The sequence below is a fragment of the Gymnoscopelus microlampas genome, assembly GCF_963454915.1.
Source record: "Gymnoscopelus microlampas genome assembly, chromosome: 15".
Taxonomy (NCBI): domain Eukaryota; kingdom Metazoa; phylum Chordata; class Actinopteri; order Myctophiformes; family Myctophidae; genus Gymnoscopelus; species Gymnoscopelus microlampas.
This window is the reverse complement of record NC_139952.1, coordinates 33,567,141-33,588,017: the sequence shown is the minus strand read 5'-3', so window position 1 is coordinate 33,588,017 and position 20,877 is coordinate 33,567,141. Positions and strand designations below refer to the sequence as shown.

At 43.4% G+C, this 20,877-nt stretch overlaps 2 protein-coding genes across 3 annotated transcripts; one reads left to right on the top strand and one right to left on the bottom strand.

The window, feature by feature from the left end:
- The first annotated feature begins 156 nt into the window (after window positions 1-156).
- On the top strand, window positions 157-12,592 carry znf687b (zinc finger protein 687b). Of its 2 annotated transcripts, none has more exons than XM_084079546.1 (10): window positions 157-196; window positions 949-3,342; window positions 3,678-3,943; window positions 4,597-4,781; window positions 5,158-5,334; window positions 6,013-6,175; window positions 6,718-7,077; window positions 7,342-7,442; window positions 8,762-8,849; window positions 10,356-12,592. In XM_084079546.1, exons 2-10 carry the CDS (start codon window positions 963-965, stop codon window positions 10,971-10,973), a joined length of 4,338 nt encoding a protein of 1,445 aa, XP_083935672.1. In that variant the 5' UTR covers window positions 157-196; window positions 949-962; the 3' UTR covers window positions 10,974-12,592. The 2 variants fall into 2 exon arrangements, with proteins under 2 accessions (XP_083935672.1, XP_083935671.1); XM_084079545.1 differs by having other exon boundaries at window positions 3,645-3,943.
- Window positions 12,593-12,868: 276 nt separating this feature from the next.
- On the bottom strand, window positions 12,869-17,346 carry aqp10b (aquaporin 10b; the record flags this gene model as incomplete). Its single annotated transcript, XM_084080442.1, has 6 exons — window positions 12,869-13,052; window positions 13,418-13,635; window positions 14,235-14,353; window positions 14,914-15,051; window positions 16,431-16,557; window positions 17,260-17,346. The coding sequence occupies 6 exons, from the start codon at window positions 17,344-17,346 to the stop codon at window positions 12,869-12,871; spliced, it is 873 nt and encodes a 290-aa protein (XP_083936568.1).
- Between the last annotated feature and the right edge of the window lie 3,531 nt (window positions 17,347-20,877).

Below are 20,877 nucleotides of genomic sequence, written 5' to 3'. Positions count from 1 at the left end.
AATGTTGATACCTAATATAAATTCAATATAGATTGGATTTTGTAAAACAAACATACGTGTCATTAAGTACAAAATATGATGGCTATTGATTTGCCTCTGCTACTGAGGACGCGATAGGATGGCGTGTGGGTCACGTGACGGGAAGCACAGCGTTCAGCTGAAAACGAGCTAGGATAGTCGGATATCGCGTATCCAGGTAAACAATCAAAAATACACCTAATATAAATCAAAGATCCCCGTCCCACCGACACTCTGTTTTGACATCGTCGAGCCTGCGATCATATTTCATTGATATTGTTGCCACATCATCCCCTACGGGGCCGTTCTAGGTTGCATTTTAATGGCGAACGCTAGCCTAGTTAGCTAAATGACCCCTCTATGGCTTGGCTGGAGCTCAGCGGCCAGCTAGCCACACAGAGCCGTGAAGGAGCACCAGCACAGAATAGCACATATCGCAGCTAGCCCAGGATACGCTATCATCGGGCTCGCATTGTTAGTCAAACGGCCGTCATTGGAGTGCAATGAAATGCATTTGGGGATTAACATGTAATGAGAACAGGAAGGATATTAACGTTGAACGTCTCTGTTCCCAGAGAAAGAGGTTTTGTGCTGGGCGAGAGGAACGCTAACCCGTCGCTAGCGCTACTAGCTGGCTAGCTAACGTTGTTGCCGTAATAATGGCTCAACTGTTAGCTTCGCTAGGTAGCCACATAACATGCTAACCTGCTGTATGTGTATGTGTCAGACGTCGCTGGAGTGCTGCATGTTATGTAGCAATACATTATTTACACCTAAACAGGTCGTAACACATTTTATGCATATTTTTATCGTCATATTTTGAAATGTTATTGTTTGTGAGCTAGATTGATAGGTATCAGTGATGAATAACAATGGGATAGCAATTGTACTAGTATAATTTACCCTATTTTATTGTGTTTGTTTGTGCAGGATTTGCTCCCGGCATGGGGGACATGAAGACCCCAGATTTTGACGACCTGTTGGCAGCATTTGACATCCCTGACATCGATGCCAAAGAGGCCATCCAGTCGGCCCCTGACGAGGCAGAGGGGCCCCACGGACCCACCGGTGGTGCTCTGGGGAAGTCAGACAGTGGGGTGGGTGTAGGGCCATCCATGAGACCACCTAGCCCCCCAGATCCCCAGGCTGACGCCCCTATTGTCAGTGTCATCGTGAAGAACAAAGTACGCATTGAAACAGTGGATGGAGAGGATGGGGATGCAGATCAGGACCCCATAGATGTAATAGCTGGGGTGGACGTGGGTCCGCGGCTTGGTGCCTGTGCTCCTGGCATAGCAGAATCTGAAGCGCTCAACCACAATGGTTTTGGAGCGTCTGGCGTCTCCACACCCTTACCAATGAGCCAGGCGCAATCAAATGGAGCGCCATGGTCAGTGAATACCCCCAAAGCTTCTCCCGAGGGTGGAGCCGGTGGGGCTGGAGCTGCTAAGTCTCATAAGCAGGGAGCCAACATATTTAACAGACTCAAGCCTCTTATGGCACAGGGGTCAGGAGACCCTGTTGGCCGGGCTAGGAAGATGCAGCTTTTACAGCAGCAACACCAGCAACAGCAGGACGCAGGCCAAGAGAGGGCCGATGGGGTGAAAGCCTCGTTGCCTTCCTCTTCCTCCTTATCGGCCGCGTCCTCTCCTCTTGCCCCGGGTGGCTCTGGGGGACTGGCCTCGCCTTTCTTCCCACCTTCCAAGCCTCTGCTCTCTGCGCCACCCTCTGCTCTCTCGTCACACCCACTGCACTCCTCCCAGCCCTTTAACGGAGCCCCTAAAGCTGCCCCTGCTGGATTTCAACCCCGTGAGTCTGAAGAGGATGATTCTGACCCAGATTTGGGGGGTCCTCTGGTGATTCAGGAGAGTCCCGACTCTCCCACCCGCACACCACCACAGCTGACCCGTCGCTTCAAGTCTCCCAGCTCAGACACTGTTTCCGCCCAGCCCTTGTCCTCTGTGGCGGCTCAACCTAAGCCAGGGGACACACCTGCAGGGGCCAGTCTAACGTCATCCACCCCACAGTCTGGCTCCACAGAGAGTTCACAGCAGGAAGAAAGGCACCCAGAGCATGTCATTGAGGAGAGAGACTCACCAGAGAGTCCTGAGCCAGAGATGCCCAAATCGGCTGCTCCAGTCACAGCCAAGAGGTGTTCTAGTCCCGCGGTAGCCTCCACTCCACCTCCGTCAGACCTACGGGAGCCCAAGGAGGAGGAAGAGGAGATGGAAGTGGGGAACGGCATAGATCGACTTGTCGATGGCAAAGCAGACACGGGGAAGGGAGAAGGCACGAGAACAGCGGAGGAAAAGATGGAGATCGACGATGGTAAGCTAAAACCACCATCCACTGAAGGAGGAGGAGGAGGCGGGACTGGAAGTGCCGCCCCAACACCCCCTGCTGGGACTCCATCCCGGCCACTGAAAGTGCGAATAAAGACCATCAAAACCTCCACAGGTGGAATCACCAGAACTGTCACTAGGGTAGCGCCTAAAGGTGGTGCAGCAGGGAAAAACACACCTAAAACACAAACTGGGGGACGCAAAGTCTTGGCTAACAAGGCCCGCAAAATGGAGTCTTCTCCAGGTACTGCAACATCACAGCAGCAGAAGGTAAAGGCTCTCAATGCTCTGCCCGTGTCTACATTAGCAGCTAGTAGCGTAATGCTAGCCGCTGCTACGAAGGTCCAGAACAAAATGGCTGCCTCTGACAAGGCTAAAGTCTCCGCCACTGCTGTCAGCATTACCAAATCTGCTGCCCTGCCTGCAACTCCCCCCGTGGCCTCCTCTCCCAAGTTCTCTGTAGCAGCCAGTGGGATAAGCGTGCGCACTGCCACCACGAAGACAGCTAACGGAGGCAGCAGTGGCACCATCATATCTGGTGCCCTCCAATCCAACAAGCCTGCCTCCATCGTCAACAGCACAGGTGCTGTGATCTCCCGCAGCCAGTCCAGCCTGGTGGAGGCCTTCAACAAAATCCTCAACAGCAAGAATCTGCTGCCCAGCTATAAGCCTGACCTCTCCGCTCCCCCGCCCCCGGAGTGGGGGCTTCCACTGCCTGCCGCCGGCTATCGCTGTCTGGAGTGTGGCGACGCATTCGCCCTGGAGCGCAGCCTGGCACGGCACTACGACAGGCGGTCGCTCCGCATTGAGGTGACCTGCAACCACTGCGCCAAGAGGCTGGCCTTCTTCAACAAGTGTAGTCTGCTCTTGCACGCCAGAGAGCATAAGGAGCGTGGCCTGGTCATGCAATGCTCTCACCTGGTTATGAGGCCGGTCACCGTGGAGCAGATGATCGGACAACAGGACGCAACGGCCATCGGTGGTAAGGATGCAATATAGAGAGTTTGTTCATCATGCGTTTGCATAAAACCATCCCACAGAAATCAAAACTTTGCTGCATTGCATGTTCTCATACGTTGTGTGGAAGAAAGACCATATTCCATCATTTGATAATGGTGACCTTTTGCTGCTGACATTTCACAGAAAACACAGTTATATTATTAATCATTCATAACATCTGTTGTAACAAGAAAAAAAAATCATCCATCGTTCATTGTATTATTCATCTCCATTGACCATCTCCCATATATTTTCCTTTTCTCACATCCATCCCCTACTCTAAAGTGGGCATGCTCTCTTCAACCTCCTCTCCTCCAGTCTCCTCCCCCTCCACTACATCTGGAGTTCCCACGATCTCCTCCAGCTCCAGTCCCATGAAGGAGACCCCCTCTCCAGCAGCAGCAACCCAGCCCAGACCGGTCCGCCGTGCGCCCCAGGGCCCCCAGGCACTGATGCCCCTGCCCTGCAAGAAGGTTGAGGTTCTACAATACAACAACTTTAAATGTCCGGAGTGCCAAGCCCAGTTCTCTGGCAAGGCTGAGCTGGTTACCCACTTCCAGCAGATCAGAGCTGCCCCCAACTCAGTGAGTCTTGGTGATGAGAGCACTGTATGTGTCCCATTTACGGATTTTTGTTTGTTTGACAAATATTAGATGCCCTGAATTCATGTTGAGATAGATCAGTAGTAGTAGTCTAGTTATAATGCATATTCTGTAGATGTTTATTATGATAAGAGCACAGTAAACTCTTGTTTTAACCCATTGAAACCTGGAACTTTGTCATTTTTAGATTTGAGCTAAAAAAGCATTATTTTACACTTTGGGCTATTCAAAAATAGCAGATATACAAGCTCATACGAGCTTGTAGATCTGCTATTTTTGAAAAATCGTGAAAATGTGTGCAAATCTTTGAATATATATATTTTTAAAGAGAACATTTTTTACTCAAATCTTTGCTTCTGGGGGGTCCCTGGAACAAAACATTTTGATGGGGGTCCACGGCCAAAAACATATAATGTTGGGGGTCCTTGACATGAAAAAGATTGAGCACCACTGATATAGAAACATACGTTTTTCAGAAAACTGTTGGGATTTAGGAGACATGTAGAATCGGCTTCAGGTCTCAATGGGTTAATACACAATAATATAGGCATCAAAATAGTGTGCTTCAAATGTGTCATACTTGTCGAATTTCTGTACATTTTGTGTGGGTTGACCTTTTGCTGTTTTAATTACAGACATGTACTCAGTGCTCCCCACCCATGATGCTGCCCAACTCATGCGCCGTGTCGGCCCACCAGAGGATCCACAAGCACCGGGCGCCCTATGTCTGTCCCGAGTGTGGGGGCGTTGCCCGGCAAGCCAGCTTCCAGACACACTTGGAGGAAGCCTGTTTGCACTTTGCCCGGCGCATCGGTTACAGGTTTGCGTGGCCACAAATGATTGTCATTGAGCTATACATTTGATGTAATATTTTGTTGAATTTTGTATAAAGCCATAATGTGAATTTATGGCAAAAGGTGGTCTTACCGGGCAACACATTGAAGTTCTCTGTTGTATAATGACGATAATGTTGATAAGCAACATAACGTTTTTGGTTAAAGTTGTTCCTAATCACTACTATTGTATTTTACCCTGGCTACAGGTGTTGACAACTCTTCAAGTTGTGCCAGCAACACCTGTGATCATTTGTCCTCTGATCGATAAAGTATTGTTTCATTGAATGTATAGCTTGGTGAAGTTAAATTCCAAGAGGATTTTGTATTTTGACTAAACGTTTCATAATGCACTCTGTCCAGATGCTCGAGCTGCCAGGTTGTATTCGGAGGGCTGAATTCTATCAAATCCCACATCCAGACAGCCCACTGTGAGGTCTTCCATAAGTGCCCCAGCTGCCCCATGGCCTTCAAATCTGCCCCCAGTGCCCAGGGCCACATCAGCACCCAACACCCCACCCTCACTGGTGGACAGGCCAAGTATGTTATTACACATGATGAGATTACACTTTATGTACACATAAATACATACCTGCCAACGTGTACGCATTTTGCATAGCAGGCCCGCATTTTCACGCCAAAGTACGCAGGTACGATGCGTCCCTGTAAAGTATGCAAAATGACAAGCTGACGGCGCAATGTTCACTGCGTCTGTATCTCTCTCTCTGTCACTCGCTCTCTCTGCTCTGTACGGTGCTATGTCCTGTGTGTAGCTGCTGTATGCCGTCCATAGAGGCCGTTCCATTAGCGGGATGGATAGCAGCTTGTACTCAAATTCATTGGCTACTGCCAAGCTACCGTCCCATTGCGGGACGGATAGCTTCCACTCTATCGGCTACTTCCTCGCAGAGGCTGCATGCTACTGATGAAATCAGTTTTATATTGGATTAAGTAATACTTATCAACATAATATCACGCGAGTGTGGTGCTCAAAACATTTTCCCAATGTTGGCAGGTCTGTAAATATCTGGTGGCCAAAAATACATGCTTTCCCTGAATTCATATATTACTCTGTAGATGCACGTCACCTACCAAATAAATTGATTGTGGCTACCAAAAATAAGACACAGTGACACTTCTCAATTGTCAATTTAGCCAGAATTGTGGCCATGAAATGAATCCATCGAATGGTAATTTACTCTTTCATTCTTTTTGCAGAATGATCTACAAGTGCGTTATGTGTGATACAGTTTTTACCCAGAAACCATTGCTGTACATGCACTTTGACACTCACTTGGCCAAGCAGAAAGTGCACGTCTTCAAGTGTCCTGATTGCACCAAGCTCTACGCTCAGAAAGGTTCCATGATGGAGCACATTAAGGTTTGTTTTCTGACTGGAAAAAGTCAGTCATCAGTTTGCATAGGTCCTGGGAATCATTAAAAATGCTTACCTTTTGGGAGTACCTGTAGATGTTTTTGTAGTAAAAATAATAAGTAGTAAAGACTACTAGACTGTCCACACTATTATTTGCAAGTGATCAGATTGGATTTGTGTATTCATCGTTGACGTATCTGCATTGGTTGCTGTGGTAATGACATAGGAGAGAGTAATGCTTAATTTATACTTGATGGTGTTTGACAAAAAAGGCAAATCTAAAAGCTCGCAACTTGTCGCATCTGTAGTTTCGGTGAGCAATACCGTTTTATGACAAAGTATAAATCAGGCTTCTGCCTACATACAAACATTCCATACATGTCATTCACCCACTTTTCACTGCTTTTGTGCAATTTTCCATTGTCCTTGACCTTGACCTTTAGTGTGAGGCCATGCAAATACTACTCATACTACAATTAATTGAGCATCGTTCTGCTGTGTTCTTACAGTTCTAGTTCCTAAAATCACATTTCTCCCCGTATGCTCAGACTGCACACAGGGGCCTGTCGCTCAAACCAGAGGCTCAGCAGGATGCCTCTGCGCCCACCCCTGCCAACCCGTCCACTCCTTCCGCCCCGGCCAAGTCCAAACCCACCGGGAAGACGGACAACTCTGACGGAGAGGACTGGGGGCGGGACCAGGAGGAGGATGAAGAAGAGGACGATGAGGAAGAGGAGGAAGACGATGACGCGGACGAGGACTACGAGGCTCCAGGAAATGTGGCCCCGGCCTCAGCGGAGGGCAGCACTCACCCCACCAAGGCCTCCGAGTGGACCTGCCCCCAGTGTCAGACCACCTTCACTGACAACGACGACTATCTCAGCCACGTCAAGATGGAGCACGGCAAGGTGTCACATGCTCCCTCACTCTTCACAGATGCACACAGCTAATTTGAAATGTTCATATATATTGTTTTTTTACAATGATAAAAAAAAAGAAAATGTGCTTGTCAAAGTGGTATGTAGAATAGGCCAACACACCAGCGACATGCCACAAGTTATATTTGGCTGGTGTTCATCTCTCATCCTAATTATGGCCCAAGCCTTTGATGTATAACATTAAAATGTCTTTTTCTCTCCTCTCCATTGTGTGTTTGTGCGTTTACCATCCAGTTCCCTTGTCGTATTTGTGGAGGTACCTTCAGCACTTCGTCCAGCCTGAGGCGCCACGAGCGTGTCATTCACGAAGGCAACAAGAGAGTCTTCCATTGCCAGTGAGTCAAAATGGCATTCACTGAATTATGTTTTCCATAGCTTATTGTTAGAAAGACTCCTAGTGTGAGAAGGACCAGGGTTAAAATCTGACTGCTATCTTGTTTTGCATGTCTCTCAACGACCATGGTGAAATGGCACATTTCCAACGACCAAGGTCGAACCAAAGTGCTGCATAAGAACAAATAAAAAAGCAAACAAACAAGAACATGAGAACATTAAAACAAAGATTTATTTATAAGCAAATGTATAAGCAAACAAATAAAACATGACACATTTTAGATTTTAACCATTATTTTATACTTTGGCTATTCAAAAATAGCAGATATACAAGGTCGTAGATCTGCTATTTTCTTTTTGAAAAATCGTGAAAATTGGTCTTTGAATATGTATTTTTTTAAAGCGAACATTTTAAGTAAAATCTTTGCTTCTGGGGATTCTACAAATGTCTTTTAAATCCCAACAGTTTCTTAAAAAAACATGTTTCTATATCAGTGGTTCAATTTGAGTTCAAAATGAAAATCAAAGATTTGCACACATGTTCACGTTTTTTCAAAAAGAATGTAATTCTACAAGCTCGTAGCACCGGCACTCTGTGCCCACTCTTCCTGTATCCATAGACTTTGGTTAAATATTCAACAACAACCCTTGCTTTGCTGGCTGTGTTATTGTACAGGTGTGACCATTGCCACAGAAAGTCTTCCCAGTTCAACAGAGCTAAAGTTAGCTCACCTGCATCATGTTTTGGCTAACAAACAAAAGACAATCATTTGTTTTGCATGTTAAAGGTGATACACCACAGCTTTGATTTCTCAATGTTATGCCAATTCTAATACGAACACCTACCTAATTTGAACACCTATGAACACGAGTTCCTTCACCACTCAAAAATGTATTATATCAGAGGAAATGATATACTATGTTGTAAAAATTGTCGTACCATACATCAAAAAACATAACTTTAAGGATCATACCAGTGTTTTGCATGTTAACTTGAGGCTTGAAATGTGTGTGAAATAGGTAAAAACAATTTTAATGCTGTTGAAAGCATGGATTTATTTGAAAAGTCTAGCTGAAAATAGTCTGTGGAGAAAAAGTTGTTTTACAAATGTATTCAAACTGACAAAATGACAAAATTGTGTAGTAGGTGTAGGTAGAGACCGGCTGAAACAGTGAGGTTAATTACCATTAAATCTCATGAAATACCTGGGAAGCCATAGATCTATGTATAGTTTACTGCATGGCTTAACCTCAGATGACTACTGGTACTGGCACCTGTGATTAACAATCAAGCGTAACAAATCTTTTTGTAATTTTACAGATATTGCACAGAGGGCAAGCGGACCTTCAGCAGTCGATTCCTATTGGACAAACACATTCGACTCCATCATAGAACCACTGACGGACAGGTCAGTTAAAGTATCTTATGATATAAACCAGTGGTTCTCAACTGGTAACTTGCACCAGCTGGCTTTTATTGTAGCTGTCTAGAATGAATGCCAGACCTTGGACACCGTGTGAAATGAAAATATCTACCTCATAGAATAAATAAACAAACTGTAGCAGTCCTCAGGCCTGCAGAGGAGACGCTAAAGTCGTTTTGAACTATGGTCCTGGGCACCCTAGACTTACGCTGTTCTATGTTGTTTAGATTGCATTGAACTACTCTGGCTTCCGATATATACTGGAAAACTCATGGAAAATGACAAAATAATCGAAATGTCCTGGAAAATGTGTTGCTATGTACTGTACTGTATGTGTATAACAACTAGGTTTTCATTAGGTAGGAATCGTTCAGGGTAAAAAAAATGTCTAGCCAGTGGCTGTGTGTCTGTGGTCTGGGTCAAAAAAGATCTAGACTGTGGCTATTTGTTTGGAGCTGCCCGCACTGCTGCGTGTTTGAACCAATCAGCGGCTGCTAGGGGCGGGATCATCCAATCACCTGCCAAGTACAGTAGCTTGAAAAAAAAAGGGACCGCCCCTTCATCGATTGTGCTACCGAGGTCCCAGATGGAAGTAGCCTGTGAAACAAATGTGACGCAAGCTTCTTCCATCTGGCAGGGTCAGGGTTAATTTGTTTGTATAACACCACAAATAGTTGGATGCCTTCAACATACCCACCCCCCTGTAACGCATGACAATACACTGACTACTCTAGTTTGTTCGCAAAGGTAACTGAAATATGAGTCCACTTCTCATTACACTTGTAATCACACCTTGATAGTAACTAGTTTCAATCAATATTTAGTCATTGATTATCTTAGTAGCTTTTTTCTCATTGAATCTTCAGCTTGCCACTTGTGTCAATGAAAGCAGGAGCAGCAGAAAGGGCCTTCCTTTTACCGGTCAATGATAATCGCATCCTTTCAACTTTTTTCTTCTGGGTCTTCCAAATCCTAGTAGCACTGCAACTAACAATTGTTTTCCTAATTGATTGAATTGGTTGGTTGATTAATCAATTATTAATGGCTCATACATTTAATATACAACAATATATATTGTAATATATTATAATATAGCAATTACTATTCCAAATATTTGTATTGATTATTGATCGGTAATTTTACCTCATTGTAGTATAGGCCTACAGTATGTTACAATGTAGTATTATCAACTATAAACATATGATAATGACTTGATATTGGTATGTTGTAGGTGCGGGTTGCATAAAGTACTGGAAAATGCATCTCTTGAAAAGGAGTGGGAACCCTGCTAATGTCCCAGGATGAGATAATCTGTCTGTTGACCTCTAGATTGAAAAGCACTAGTACTTTGTGCCCTCAGTACCCGAATTATGAACCACAGCAAAAACTAGGCTCATTATGGTTTTCATCACACTTAAAATACCAGTTCCTAATTTCAAAACGTTTGACTTTGTGTGCCTCTTATTTTCCCTGTCTCTTGACCTCCCTCAGGGTGCTCCCCAGACTAGAAAGCGTTCGGCCCCGGGAGGCGATGGTCCTGGCAGCTCGTCAGAACATGACGGGGAGGCCGGCCCGCCCGGAAGCCGGGCGGGTGGAGAGGAAGAGGAGCACGGCGGGGAGGACGGTGTGGAGGACGGGGGTGGTGGTGGTCCTGCCAAGAGAACCCGAGGTGCCCTGGCGCCACCGGCTCCCACGGAGCCGGACGAGGAGGACAACACGTTCCGCTGCGTGCCATGCGGTTTCGCCACCGAGGACGGCGCAGAGTTCCAGCGGCACATCCCGCAGCACCGCGCCGACACCGCCTCCTTCCAGTGCCTGCAGTGCGGTGTGTGCTTTGCGTCAGCCGGCTCGCTCGGCCGCCATCGTTTCATCGCGCACCGTGTGCGCGACACCCAGGGCGACGGTGCTGACCGCGGCGGCGGAGGGGTCCCTACCTCCCCCGGTAGCTCGCCTGCCTCCCCTGCCACCCAGGGGGGCGAGGACGGGGAGGGCAACCTGAACTGCAAGGTGTGTGGCCGGCGCTTCGACAAGGCCTCGGACCTAAACACCCACTTCAGGACCCACGGCATGGCCTTCATCACAGCCCACAAGACGGACAAACCACAGTAGAGTGAAGGGGAGGCAGTGGGGAGGGGGGGCGAGGGGGGGTTATAGGGGACAGATGGGACAGGCAGGGTTCTTCTACACTTCACCATCCCTGAAGAGGCTGAAGTCACTCAGAATGATGAATGTCGACAGAGCTGCTCTTTTCTGCAGTTTAGTTAGTTTTTTTGTTTTTTAACGCCACCATAAGCTTGGTCTTACTCTATAGCACTTCTCTTGTGTTTGCATGTTCGATCACTGCACGCCTAACCGGACACATTGGCGGTAAGGCGAACAACACCCACGCCCCCGGAGCAAACCGATTAATGTTGACCATATTGTCTTAGACCCTCCCCCATCATCAACATGACTACTCTCACTTCCCATCAACCGTAGCTGCCCGCCTGTCGCTCCCACGTAACATGTTACTTCCTTCAATGTATTTCCTACTGTACTCTTAATGCCCGCCGTGCCGCTTTATTTGTACCTCACCGCTCAGTCCCGAGTCCTCGTCCCTAACTGTCATGGCTCCCTCTACCGCCCCCATTGTATGAAGAAGCACTCCCATGGCTGGCTCAGTATCATCAACCTGGTCCTGTGTCTCTGTATGAAGGCTGATCGCTACCGTTTTCAAGCCAGCATCTATGTACTACTCCGCCTCCACCCCCAAGAGAAAGCTGACATGTAGGTATAGAGAGAAAAAAGGGAGTCTTGAAAGAATTTTCAGACGTTTTGATTTCTAAATGACAATGATATTGTAATATTTATTTATACAAACCACATAACTGCTGTCTGTATTCATGCAAGTCGGTTTTGCGTCGGCTTCCTCAAGCCTGAGTTATGCGTAGTTGCGTGCGAGTGTCCCATCGCGACACCAGCGCACAACTAGGTATAAGTCACCCATAACCCCCACAGACATGGTCGTAGAAGCAACAACGAGAGATGACACGTGACGTGAAGGCATTTCAGCTGGAAACGACAAGGTTACTCCCATTACTGTAACCTGTGTTTGCGTAAATGGCGTGCGATGTTAAACGTTTAAGCTAGAACGAGAGAGGCAAGGCTTCCCTTCTGGTAGTAATGTGCTGAGTGTCAGAATGTAAATACATATAATTACACTAAAAAATATGGAGAAAAAAAACTGTTTTAGTTACTTGCTATGAAAATGTGAATACGTATAGTATTTGTACTTGTACCGTTTCCCCCCTTTTTTTCCTCAAAATGATTTGAAGCTAAAAAAAAAACAATCCCACCCCCCCAGAGGTAGCTATACATTGTAATTAAAAAGCAGATAGGAGAGTGTATGTGTGTGAGGGGGAGGGGTTATGTCGTCTTTAACAATGTGTAATAATACAAACGATTATCTCTATAAATTTGTTCTTTTTTTATCTACAGAAACACAATCACGCTCGCCGTACTCACTTTTCTTTTGTATGATTCCAAACAACCTTCATAACCACACGTGAAGGAGATCTGTGGATGGAATTTCTTTTTTTCCCCGTTTGTATCTTTTTATATGTCACAATATCATATTTATATAGCAAAATAGTGGAAGATCATGTCATTTTCTTTCTCCATGGTTGTGGTCTGCTTGCTGAAATGCCATACACTTTTGTGCCGTTTCAAAATAAATGTGTGAAAGAAGACAGACTCGTGCTTGAGTCAACCTTTTCCAGTTTGCATAGAGGGAAAATAGCTGTGAAATTCTGTGATTAGATTTGATTTACATTAACTATGGAAGAAATATTTTGATTATTCCTGTTTACAGGCGTGAAAGTAATGGGGCATTGGAAACCGGTTCTATTTTGTCAGTCTCAATGTGTTTATATAAAATGTGAGCGGATTTCCCTAGGGAATACAGTAATACAGAAGATTCTAAATACTATTTTTGCATGGTGCCCTTTTGCGTCTCCCTGGGTTTCTCAAAATTTGTGTACACCTTCAAGCTCCACCTCCTTGCGCTCAGTAGCCTCCTGAACTTGGGGTTGGAGCTCAGAGCAACTCAGTGGATGGTGGACTTCAATCAGTAGCTCATAGACCAGTGTTCCCAGCAGGGCTCCGATACAGGTGGCCACAATGGGCACCCACCACCACCCATCTCCAGCCCTGGAAAGAGTGTTGGATGAGTTCAGGAATTAAATTGCATTCTTTAGAGTAATTCATTACTAGCATTAGAGAACATAAAAGATACAATGCAAATTATTTATTGTGTTAATGTCTAAATACTTAGGGCACTTTGTAACAGTGACTTTTAACTGAGAGGGTCAATCTCTTGAATGTAAAGCAAGAGAATAGTCTATTATACATGATACAATCACTGGCTAAAGAGACAATCAAAATTCAAGTCTTGTGACGTTGAAATTTGAAAATACCTTTCTAGTAAGTAATAACCATAATCCACCATGACTATTCTATAATCCACACCATGGCCAAAGCAAAAGGGGTTACTATTGCAGAGAATAATCACTAACCTAAACACGTCAACTCCCCAGCCAGCAATATATGTGAACACACGAGGCCCGAGGTCCCTGGCAGGGTTGATGGCGTAGCCACTGTTGGATCCCATAGAGACACCGATGGCCAAAACCACTGCTCCCACCAGGACCGGTTCTAGACCAGGAGGACACGGGGAGTTGTTGTGGTCCCCCAGAGCCAGGACACACACCAGCAGAACAGCGGTACCTATGACCTGCATGAAATTACATCATACAACAGTTCACATCTCATACTAATTAGCAATATAATAATCAGTCCTGGGTGGCTAGTTCCTACCTACCACTGAGGAGACTAGGGTTTTGTCCAATTTTCACATTCGCGAACCGCATTTTGTCACTTACCCAATATATTCTATAGGACTTGTGTGAAAATCTGTTTGTTTTAGGAATATAGACAATTCTAAATCAATATTTGAAAGTAGAATAAAATCTATATTGTGTTATTTCTCCTGAATAATTCCCCAAACTGAGCCATCCGTACTGCCAACCCACAGAACATACACAATAAAATCCTGTGTTCATTTAAGAGCAACCTACCTCTGGTATTTATTTACATATAAAAGAGATAACCATCCATGCAGAAAGGAGACACTGCCTGTAGATGGCATGGAGGCTGGGATGCTAAGTCTTCTGAGCCACATGTGCCCCCTGCTGGCCTGGAATTGAAAGTTGTATGTCCTGTGTTTCTCTTGCTTTGCCTCCCTCCCAGCTTTCCAGCATTGACTTTTTCACTAAAGAAAAATAGCTATAAAGGGGAATGGACGAGGGGAAAATAACATTATGGCGCTCGGACCTGGTCCATGATGCCTCCCCATGCACTGAGGTAGTCAGCAGGATAGGTGGAGAAAATGCCAGCTGTTGATGTGGGACCGCTCACAGTCAGCTCACCGCCACTGTATGACTGGATGGCATCTGTTAAAGCAAATACACATTCCCAACCACAAACATAACCACATATGCATGCATATATCGTTGTTGTCGAGCATAAACCTTTTATCTCCATATTGTAACTTTTTTTCCCACAAATGAATGCCGTACTTGATACAGCGTCACACAAAAGTATAAAAAGCAGCAGATCTGCAAGCTCGAAAAGCGGGAACGAAGCGGCGCGTTTTGAGCTTGTCGATCTGCTACTTTTGCTGTTTCTGAACTTAAATCCTAAAAAGTAACAGTTTTGAACATAAAGTATAAGGTTTCCACCCGACAGAGACGATATGCAATGCAGACACATGCACACATACAGTACAGACACAATAACTCTATGGTCCACAATGCAGACCAGACTTTGAATTCTACATTTATGCTCCTGCTGCTGTTGTTGGAGGGGGTTCTGATATAGTTTTACTTGATCTTGGTTCAAGGTTCCAATTATTTCACAGGTAGAGAGGCATTTCTACAATATACTTGGTGTCTCATTCCTCTAGGTGTATTCCTGTGTATAGATAGTAAACTATTCATTCATGATAGCTCACCATAGTACTGCAGGCCAATGGTGGCTGCAGCCAGGAAAGCTCCAAGGATTTGGAAAAAGACGTAGAAGGGCAGCTTTATCCATGGATGTCTGCCCAAAAAGCAGAGGCTCAGAGATACGGCAGGGTTCAGATGAGCGCCTTGGAGAGAATTAAATGAAGACTTTTGTCCCAAAGCGACGGTGACACCTGGTTTCACTAAGTAATTAACAGCCCACAATAACAGTTTCTGTAAATTAGTTTCCCATATACAATCATGCAGAGAGACCAACCTTTTAGGTGTACAATCTCACAAGATTATTATTTTGAGAATAAAGAAACGACTAACAAATCAACTAACAAAGAACAAACTGAATCAACTATCCTAGACAGGAAAATGGAAAAAAGTAGCACATGCACAACATTTTGAAAATTACAGTAACATTGTACATATTGTGTACTGTATATCATGGTTGCTAAATTATTCTTCGATCATATTCTGTACATTCTCATACTATAGTATGCTGCTAAATTACTAATTAAATGTCCTGTGCTCTAATGAGGCGGTTTTGAGTACAGCTCAGGGAGGAGCAGCCTGGACAGATTTTAGTATCTTCTATAATCTGGTTGAAATCTGTCTATCTTTCTTTTTATCACGTCCAGCCAACGTCCAGCCAACACCCCGGGTCGAAATGGGCTGAAACTTTTCATAGTTGTGTGTTATAATCTATCTGAGGAAGGTCATGGGCACCTTTATGAAATGGACAATACTTTAATATTTAACTTTTCAAAAATCTAATGTCTGTCTGTCAATTTGTCGGTCGTTTAATCACGGCCACACCCCAAGTTGGATTGGGCTGAAACTTTCCACAGCTATGTGTTATGATCCGGGGAAGGTCACAGGCACCTTTTTGAAATGTTTTATACCTTAATATCTAACTTTTTTTAAAACATTAATTTTAAACTGAAAGTCAAGGGAAAGGTAGTGTGGGCTGAAACTTTGCCCAAATATGGAGATGCCTGACATCACAGTACTGATGTCACAGGTGCCTGGACTCCTAATACTTTGAAATTTGAAATAGGCTATTTCACCCCAGCAATAACATTGTCTGTTTGTCTGGACAATGGACATACCCAAATACGAATATTATATCTAAACTCTCCCAAGTTGAGCTGCACGCCTGTACTGACGTCATAGAATGAACGCAGCGTACTCTGACAACAGGTACTGACATCATAGTACTGACGTCATAGCATTGACGTCATAGGCTGGCCCTACTGTTCCAACATGTACACAAACTTAGACTACTTTGTGACATTTTACCTGCGCAATAATGCGGGCAACACTAGCTATCCTGCTAGCAGATTTAATTTTACTTCATACAAACAAAGAACCCCAGTACACACACACACACACACACACACACACACACACACACACACACACACACACACACACACACACACACACACACACACACACTCACACGTCATAGCCCCTTCCCCTTGTAAAGATCTGTTTACAACACATCACTTCTTACCTGACACCCCCCGTGACACAAAGATCCCAAATGTTACTCCCAGAGCGAAGCCTAGATTGATTGACAGGTACTGCCCATTCTTCTCCTGACTTGTTGTCACCTGAGCAACGGCACCACATCCAAACAGCTACAATTGTAAAGAACAATGACAATAGATGCATCAGTAGAAAAGAAGATACTGTATCTAACATCTTAACCATCTACATTCACTCAGGCTATTCTGAAATGTAACGTAATGTAATGGCCCCTGGAAGCAATTAATCCATTGAAGTCAATAAAGACAAAACAACTGCACAAAGAAAAGACAGAAATGTGACAATCTCAATTATGATCATTATCTCTTTTGGAACCTCTTCACTCCCCTTCCCTCATTGTGTGTCTCCACATTTCTTGCTGTTTGGGATCAAAGTCCTTGGTTAGCCATTGTGAATGTCCACTAATTGCACCAAAACAAGACAGTGAGGCGCTGTATACTATATTTGTATAAGTTCAATTCAAAAAGAAATCACAGAACACCAAATATTTCACTGCATGAAGAACAATGCTAAACTATGAATTGACTACATAGAAATTAGCTTAGGATGCATAACATTGAAGTTCACTCTGAAATCAAATGATAATCTCCAGAACACTATACATCTCTTCCACTGATTCCTCTCATTGTACTTTGACAATCTGATAAGATAACGTATGCGTATCACAATACACACACACGCACACACATGTGTGATGAAACTGACTCGTCATAGTATGATCAAAGACATCTACCAGCCACATTATCACCGCTCCTTTAGTAAAGTTAAATCAATGATGTCAGACAAGTACTCACAATTAAGATGTAGACACCAAGGCATTCAGCCAGGCACTCTCTGACCAGTTGGTTTGTGATCTGACATTTCTTAAGGAGGTGTTCCATCCCCATGGTGTCTTGAGTTTGGCCAATTTTCAGAGCCGTACTGCCTGTGAGGTCTGCAAACCCAGTCAGCAATTCAAACTCTGGCGCATTGAGTAGGGCTTGCCCTTTCATACTCAGGTTATGGACTATGTCATGCGCTTTATGACATGGTTGAGATGGTGTGCCTGTGCACGTTAAAGGAGAATAGTTTACTTTGTATGCTGGCACCTCAATCACAACACATACCGGTAGATAGAGCACTACTTTGCTGGTGGCATGTTAAGAATTACTTCCGAATGGCCATTTTTATTTCTTCCATAGGTGAATCAGATGTTGTCTTACCTTCTGAGGTTCAAGCTACCGCTTGTTCCTAATGTAGAACGCTCTAACTTAGAAAGTGTCTCACTATGACAGAAACAAATGTGTGTTTTTAATCTTCTAATCTAACAGGTGTGCTTTTGTCCCAGCAGTGTTATCATTCACATGTAAACAAAATAAGAATGAGATGGTACTTGATTGCTCTGATCCAGATCTACAATATTATCAAGTTCCAAGTTCCAAATGGCAACAAAACTGATCAAGAAGTCTATTGGTACTGGCACTGAGTTGTCTAAACGACCAACATTGCATGATCTCACCGCTGACTCAAACAGTTATTTTAAATTAAGATAATGGGGGACATGTTTAATAGTCCTGAGAATTATTTACTTGGTTAATGGTGCATACTGTTAAATGAGGCCACCAGAACAAGCATCAACAATGGAATAAATTCTGCACATGCCGTTATAGCATTTTACTTGATCAGTAAATGCTCAGTGGAAATGTATCATGTACTCAGAAACGGGAATTCACCTTCAGTGGTGGCCTTTGCCATTTGGAGGCCTGTTCCGGAGTCTGAAGTGCCCCCCTCCCCTTCTCCACAGAATACTCTTATAAATAGCAACAAACAACTGCATATGAATTGAAATGTCTCACTTTACTATCTACATTTTTGATTTACAAACACTCTCCACCAAAGGTACATCGTACATGAATGACTTGAGACTTAAGGTTAGGGTTATGGGACAACCTATGATATGAGTAGAGAGAACGAAGCAACCAGGTGCTCACCAGAGACGTAAAAGTCAAAAGAGTTTAAATAGTAAAAGGTTCTCCTGGATCAAACGGGATAATACATCAGATAAAAAATGGGAGTTAAAAGAGCTTATGGTCATAATTTGTGTCTACTCTGTCTGTGTCTCAGGAGAGCTGTGGACAGTTCAGAAACCTGCCTACCAGTGACATCATCGATCGGGAATCCAAGCTAATAGAAACTGCAGGCTTTAAAAAAAACTGCAGGCTTTCTCTTCCTTGAAAGTTAACATGCTATAATAGAAGCCATTGTTCTCGCATTATTCGAAAATTAAATAAAGAATGTGAAATCTTGGTTGAAATGTCCATTGTATTTCTGCTGTAAATGGATAGACTTAGCTAAGTTTGATTATATTACTTACACCTGGGGCCTATTTCACAAAAGCAGAATTAGGGGTTAAGCCTGGATTTAACACCTATCCTGGCTTAATTTAGCCAGGATTAGCGATGAATCGGTTTCATGAAAGCTGAATTATCTTGCCAGATTAGTTTAGCCAGAGCATTCTGGATAAGTTTATCCATGACTCGATTTCACGAAAGAAAATTTACGCAATCCTACTTTAGCTGTGAAGTTACCCGGGTAGGGACCAGGCTAACAGCCAAGCTTACTTAATCCAGTGCCTTGTTCTTCAAGTTTTTCCACAGTTAATTCAACACATGTGTTTGAATGTGGACTAATTTTAATGACCCTGCATTCAAATAAGATGAAATAAATACAATAAGATATAATAAATTTAACTATATTACTGAAATAGAGTGTGACCATGAATCATAATTGTTTCACAATGACTCATGTAATATGTCATTGTCACTCTGTTAACACGATAGTTCATATTGTTGTTAGATGTTTGATAATATATTACAGATGTGTTTTTATGTTATAAAAAATCCCACGGGTCTACTATCGCTTTCGCCTTTATCATAAAGGTTGCTGGACAATATATAGAGGATGAAATGCATAATTTATTAAATAATATAAAGGTAATATCAAATACATTGTAAAAAAATAAGTTGGGCTTTGCTGGTCAGTCCAAAAGAACACTTCAAAGCACTAGAAGACAATTTGGTAGCACTTTACAATAATGACCGTTATAAAGCAGTTATAAACGTTTATAAGTAGTTTGTAGACTATTAACAAATCATTAACAACCTGTTTGTTGACATTCGTAAATGATAACTAAAACCTTTATAACTACAGTTACAAATCATTTATAAAGTATTAGTAAGTAGTGAACTATTCATTAATAAGCCATTTATTACAGATATACATCTGTAAAAGATTATTAAATCATTTGTAACGACCCATTCTAAAGCATCTATAAACGTTTATAAGCAGTTTGTAGACTATTAACAAATCATTAACAACCTGTTTATTGACATTCGTAAATGATTACTAAAACCTTTATAACTACGGTTACAAATCATCTATAAAGGTATTTTATGACTATTCATGAATAAGACATGTATAATATATCTGTAAATGATTATTAAATCATTTGTAACTGATGTTACATAATATATACAAGCTATTGGTAGCTTGTTCATGTTTAACATATGCTTTGTTAAACATTCCTAAAGTATCTATATATCCTTAATACATGTTATCATGTGCCCTATAGTAAAGTGAAGACAGTTCATCATTTACAACTGTCTGTTAATGTGTTTGTTCATGTTTAACATGCTTTGTAAAACATTCCTAAAATATCTAAGACTATGCATTATTATACTCTACCAGGAAGGCTGTACTTGTCAGCCATCTGTTAGCTCAATGGGTTGAGACGCAGTATTCATGATCCAGAGGCCATGAGTTCAAATCCCACTGATGTCATTCCTATGATTCTTTCCTTTGCAAACTGGCTTCCAGAAGATCAACTGAAAACTACCAGGAAGGCTATATTTGTCATCCAACTGTTAGCTCAATGGGTTGAGACGCAGTATACATGATCCAGAGGCCATGAGTTCAAATCCCATTGATGTCTTTCTATGATTCTTTCCTTTGCAGACTGGCTTCCAGAAGATCAACTGAAAACTACCAGGAAGGCTGTACTTGTCAGCCATCTGTTAGCTCAATGGGTTGAGACGCAGTATTCATGATCCAGAGGCCATGAGTTCAAATCCCATTGATGTCTTTCCTATGATTCTTTCCTTGAGTGGGTTCGATTCCCACTCCGAGTCATGTGTCCCCGGTAACTTGGGGCAACGGATAAATTGACTGATATTCTTCGTGATGCTTCCCTTTGCAGAATAACTTCTAGAAAAACAAGTTAAAAGCACCAGGAAAATACAAAAGAGCAAGTCAAAACCACGAAGAGACCTGTTTGGCATGGCGGAGAGATGGAGTAGTGGTCTAAAGGTTGGACTCTCAGCACAGAGGTTCCATGTTCAAATCCCAGTCGTCACATACTTCAGTGTTGTTGTACT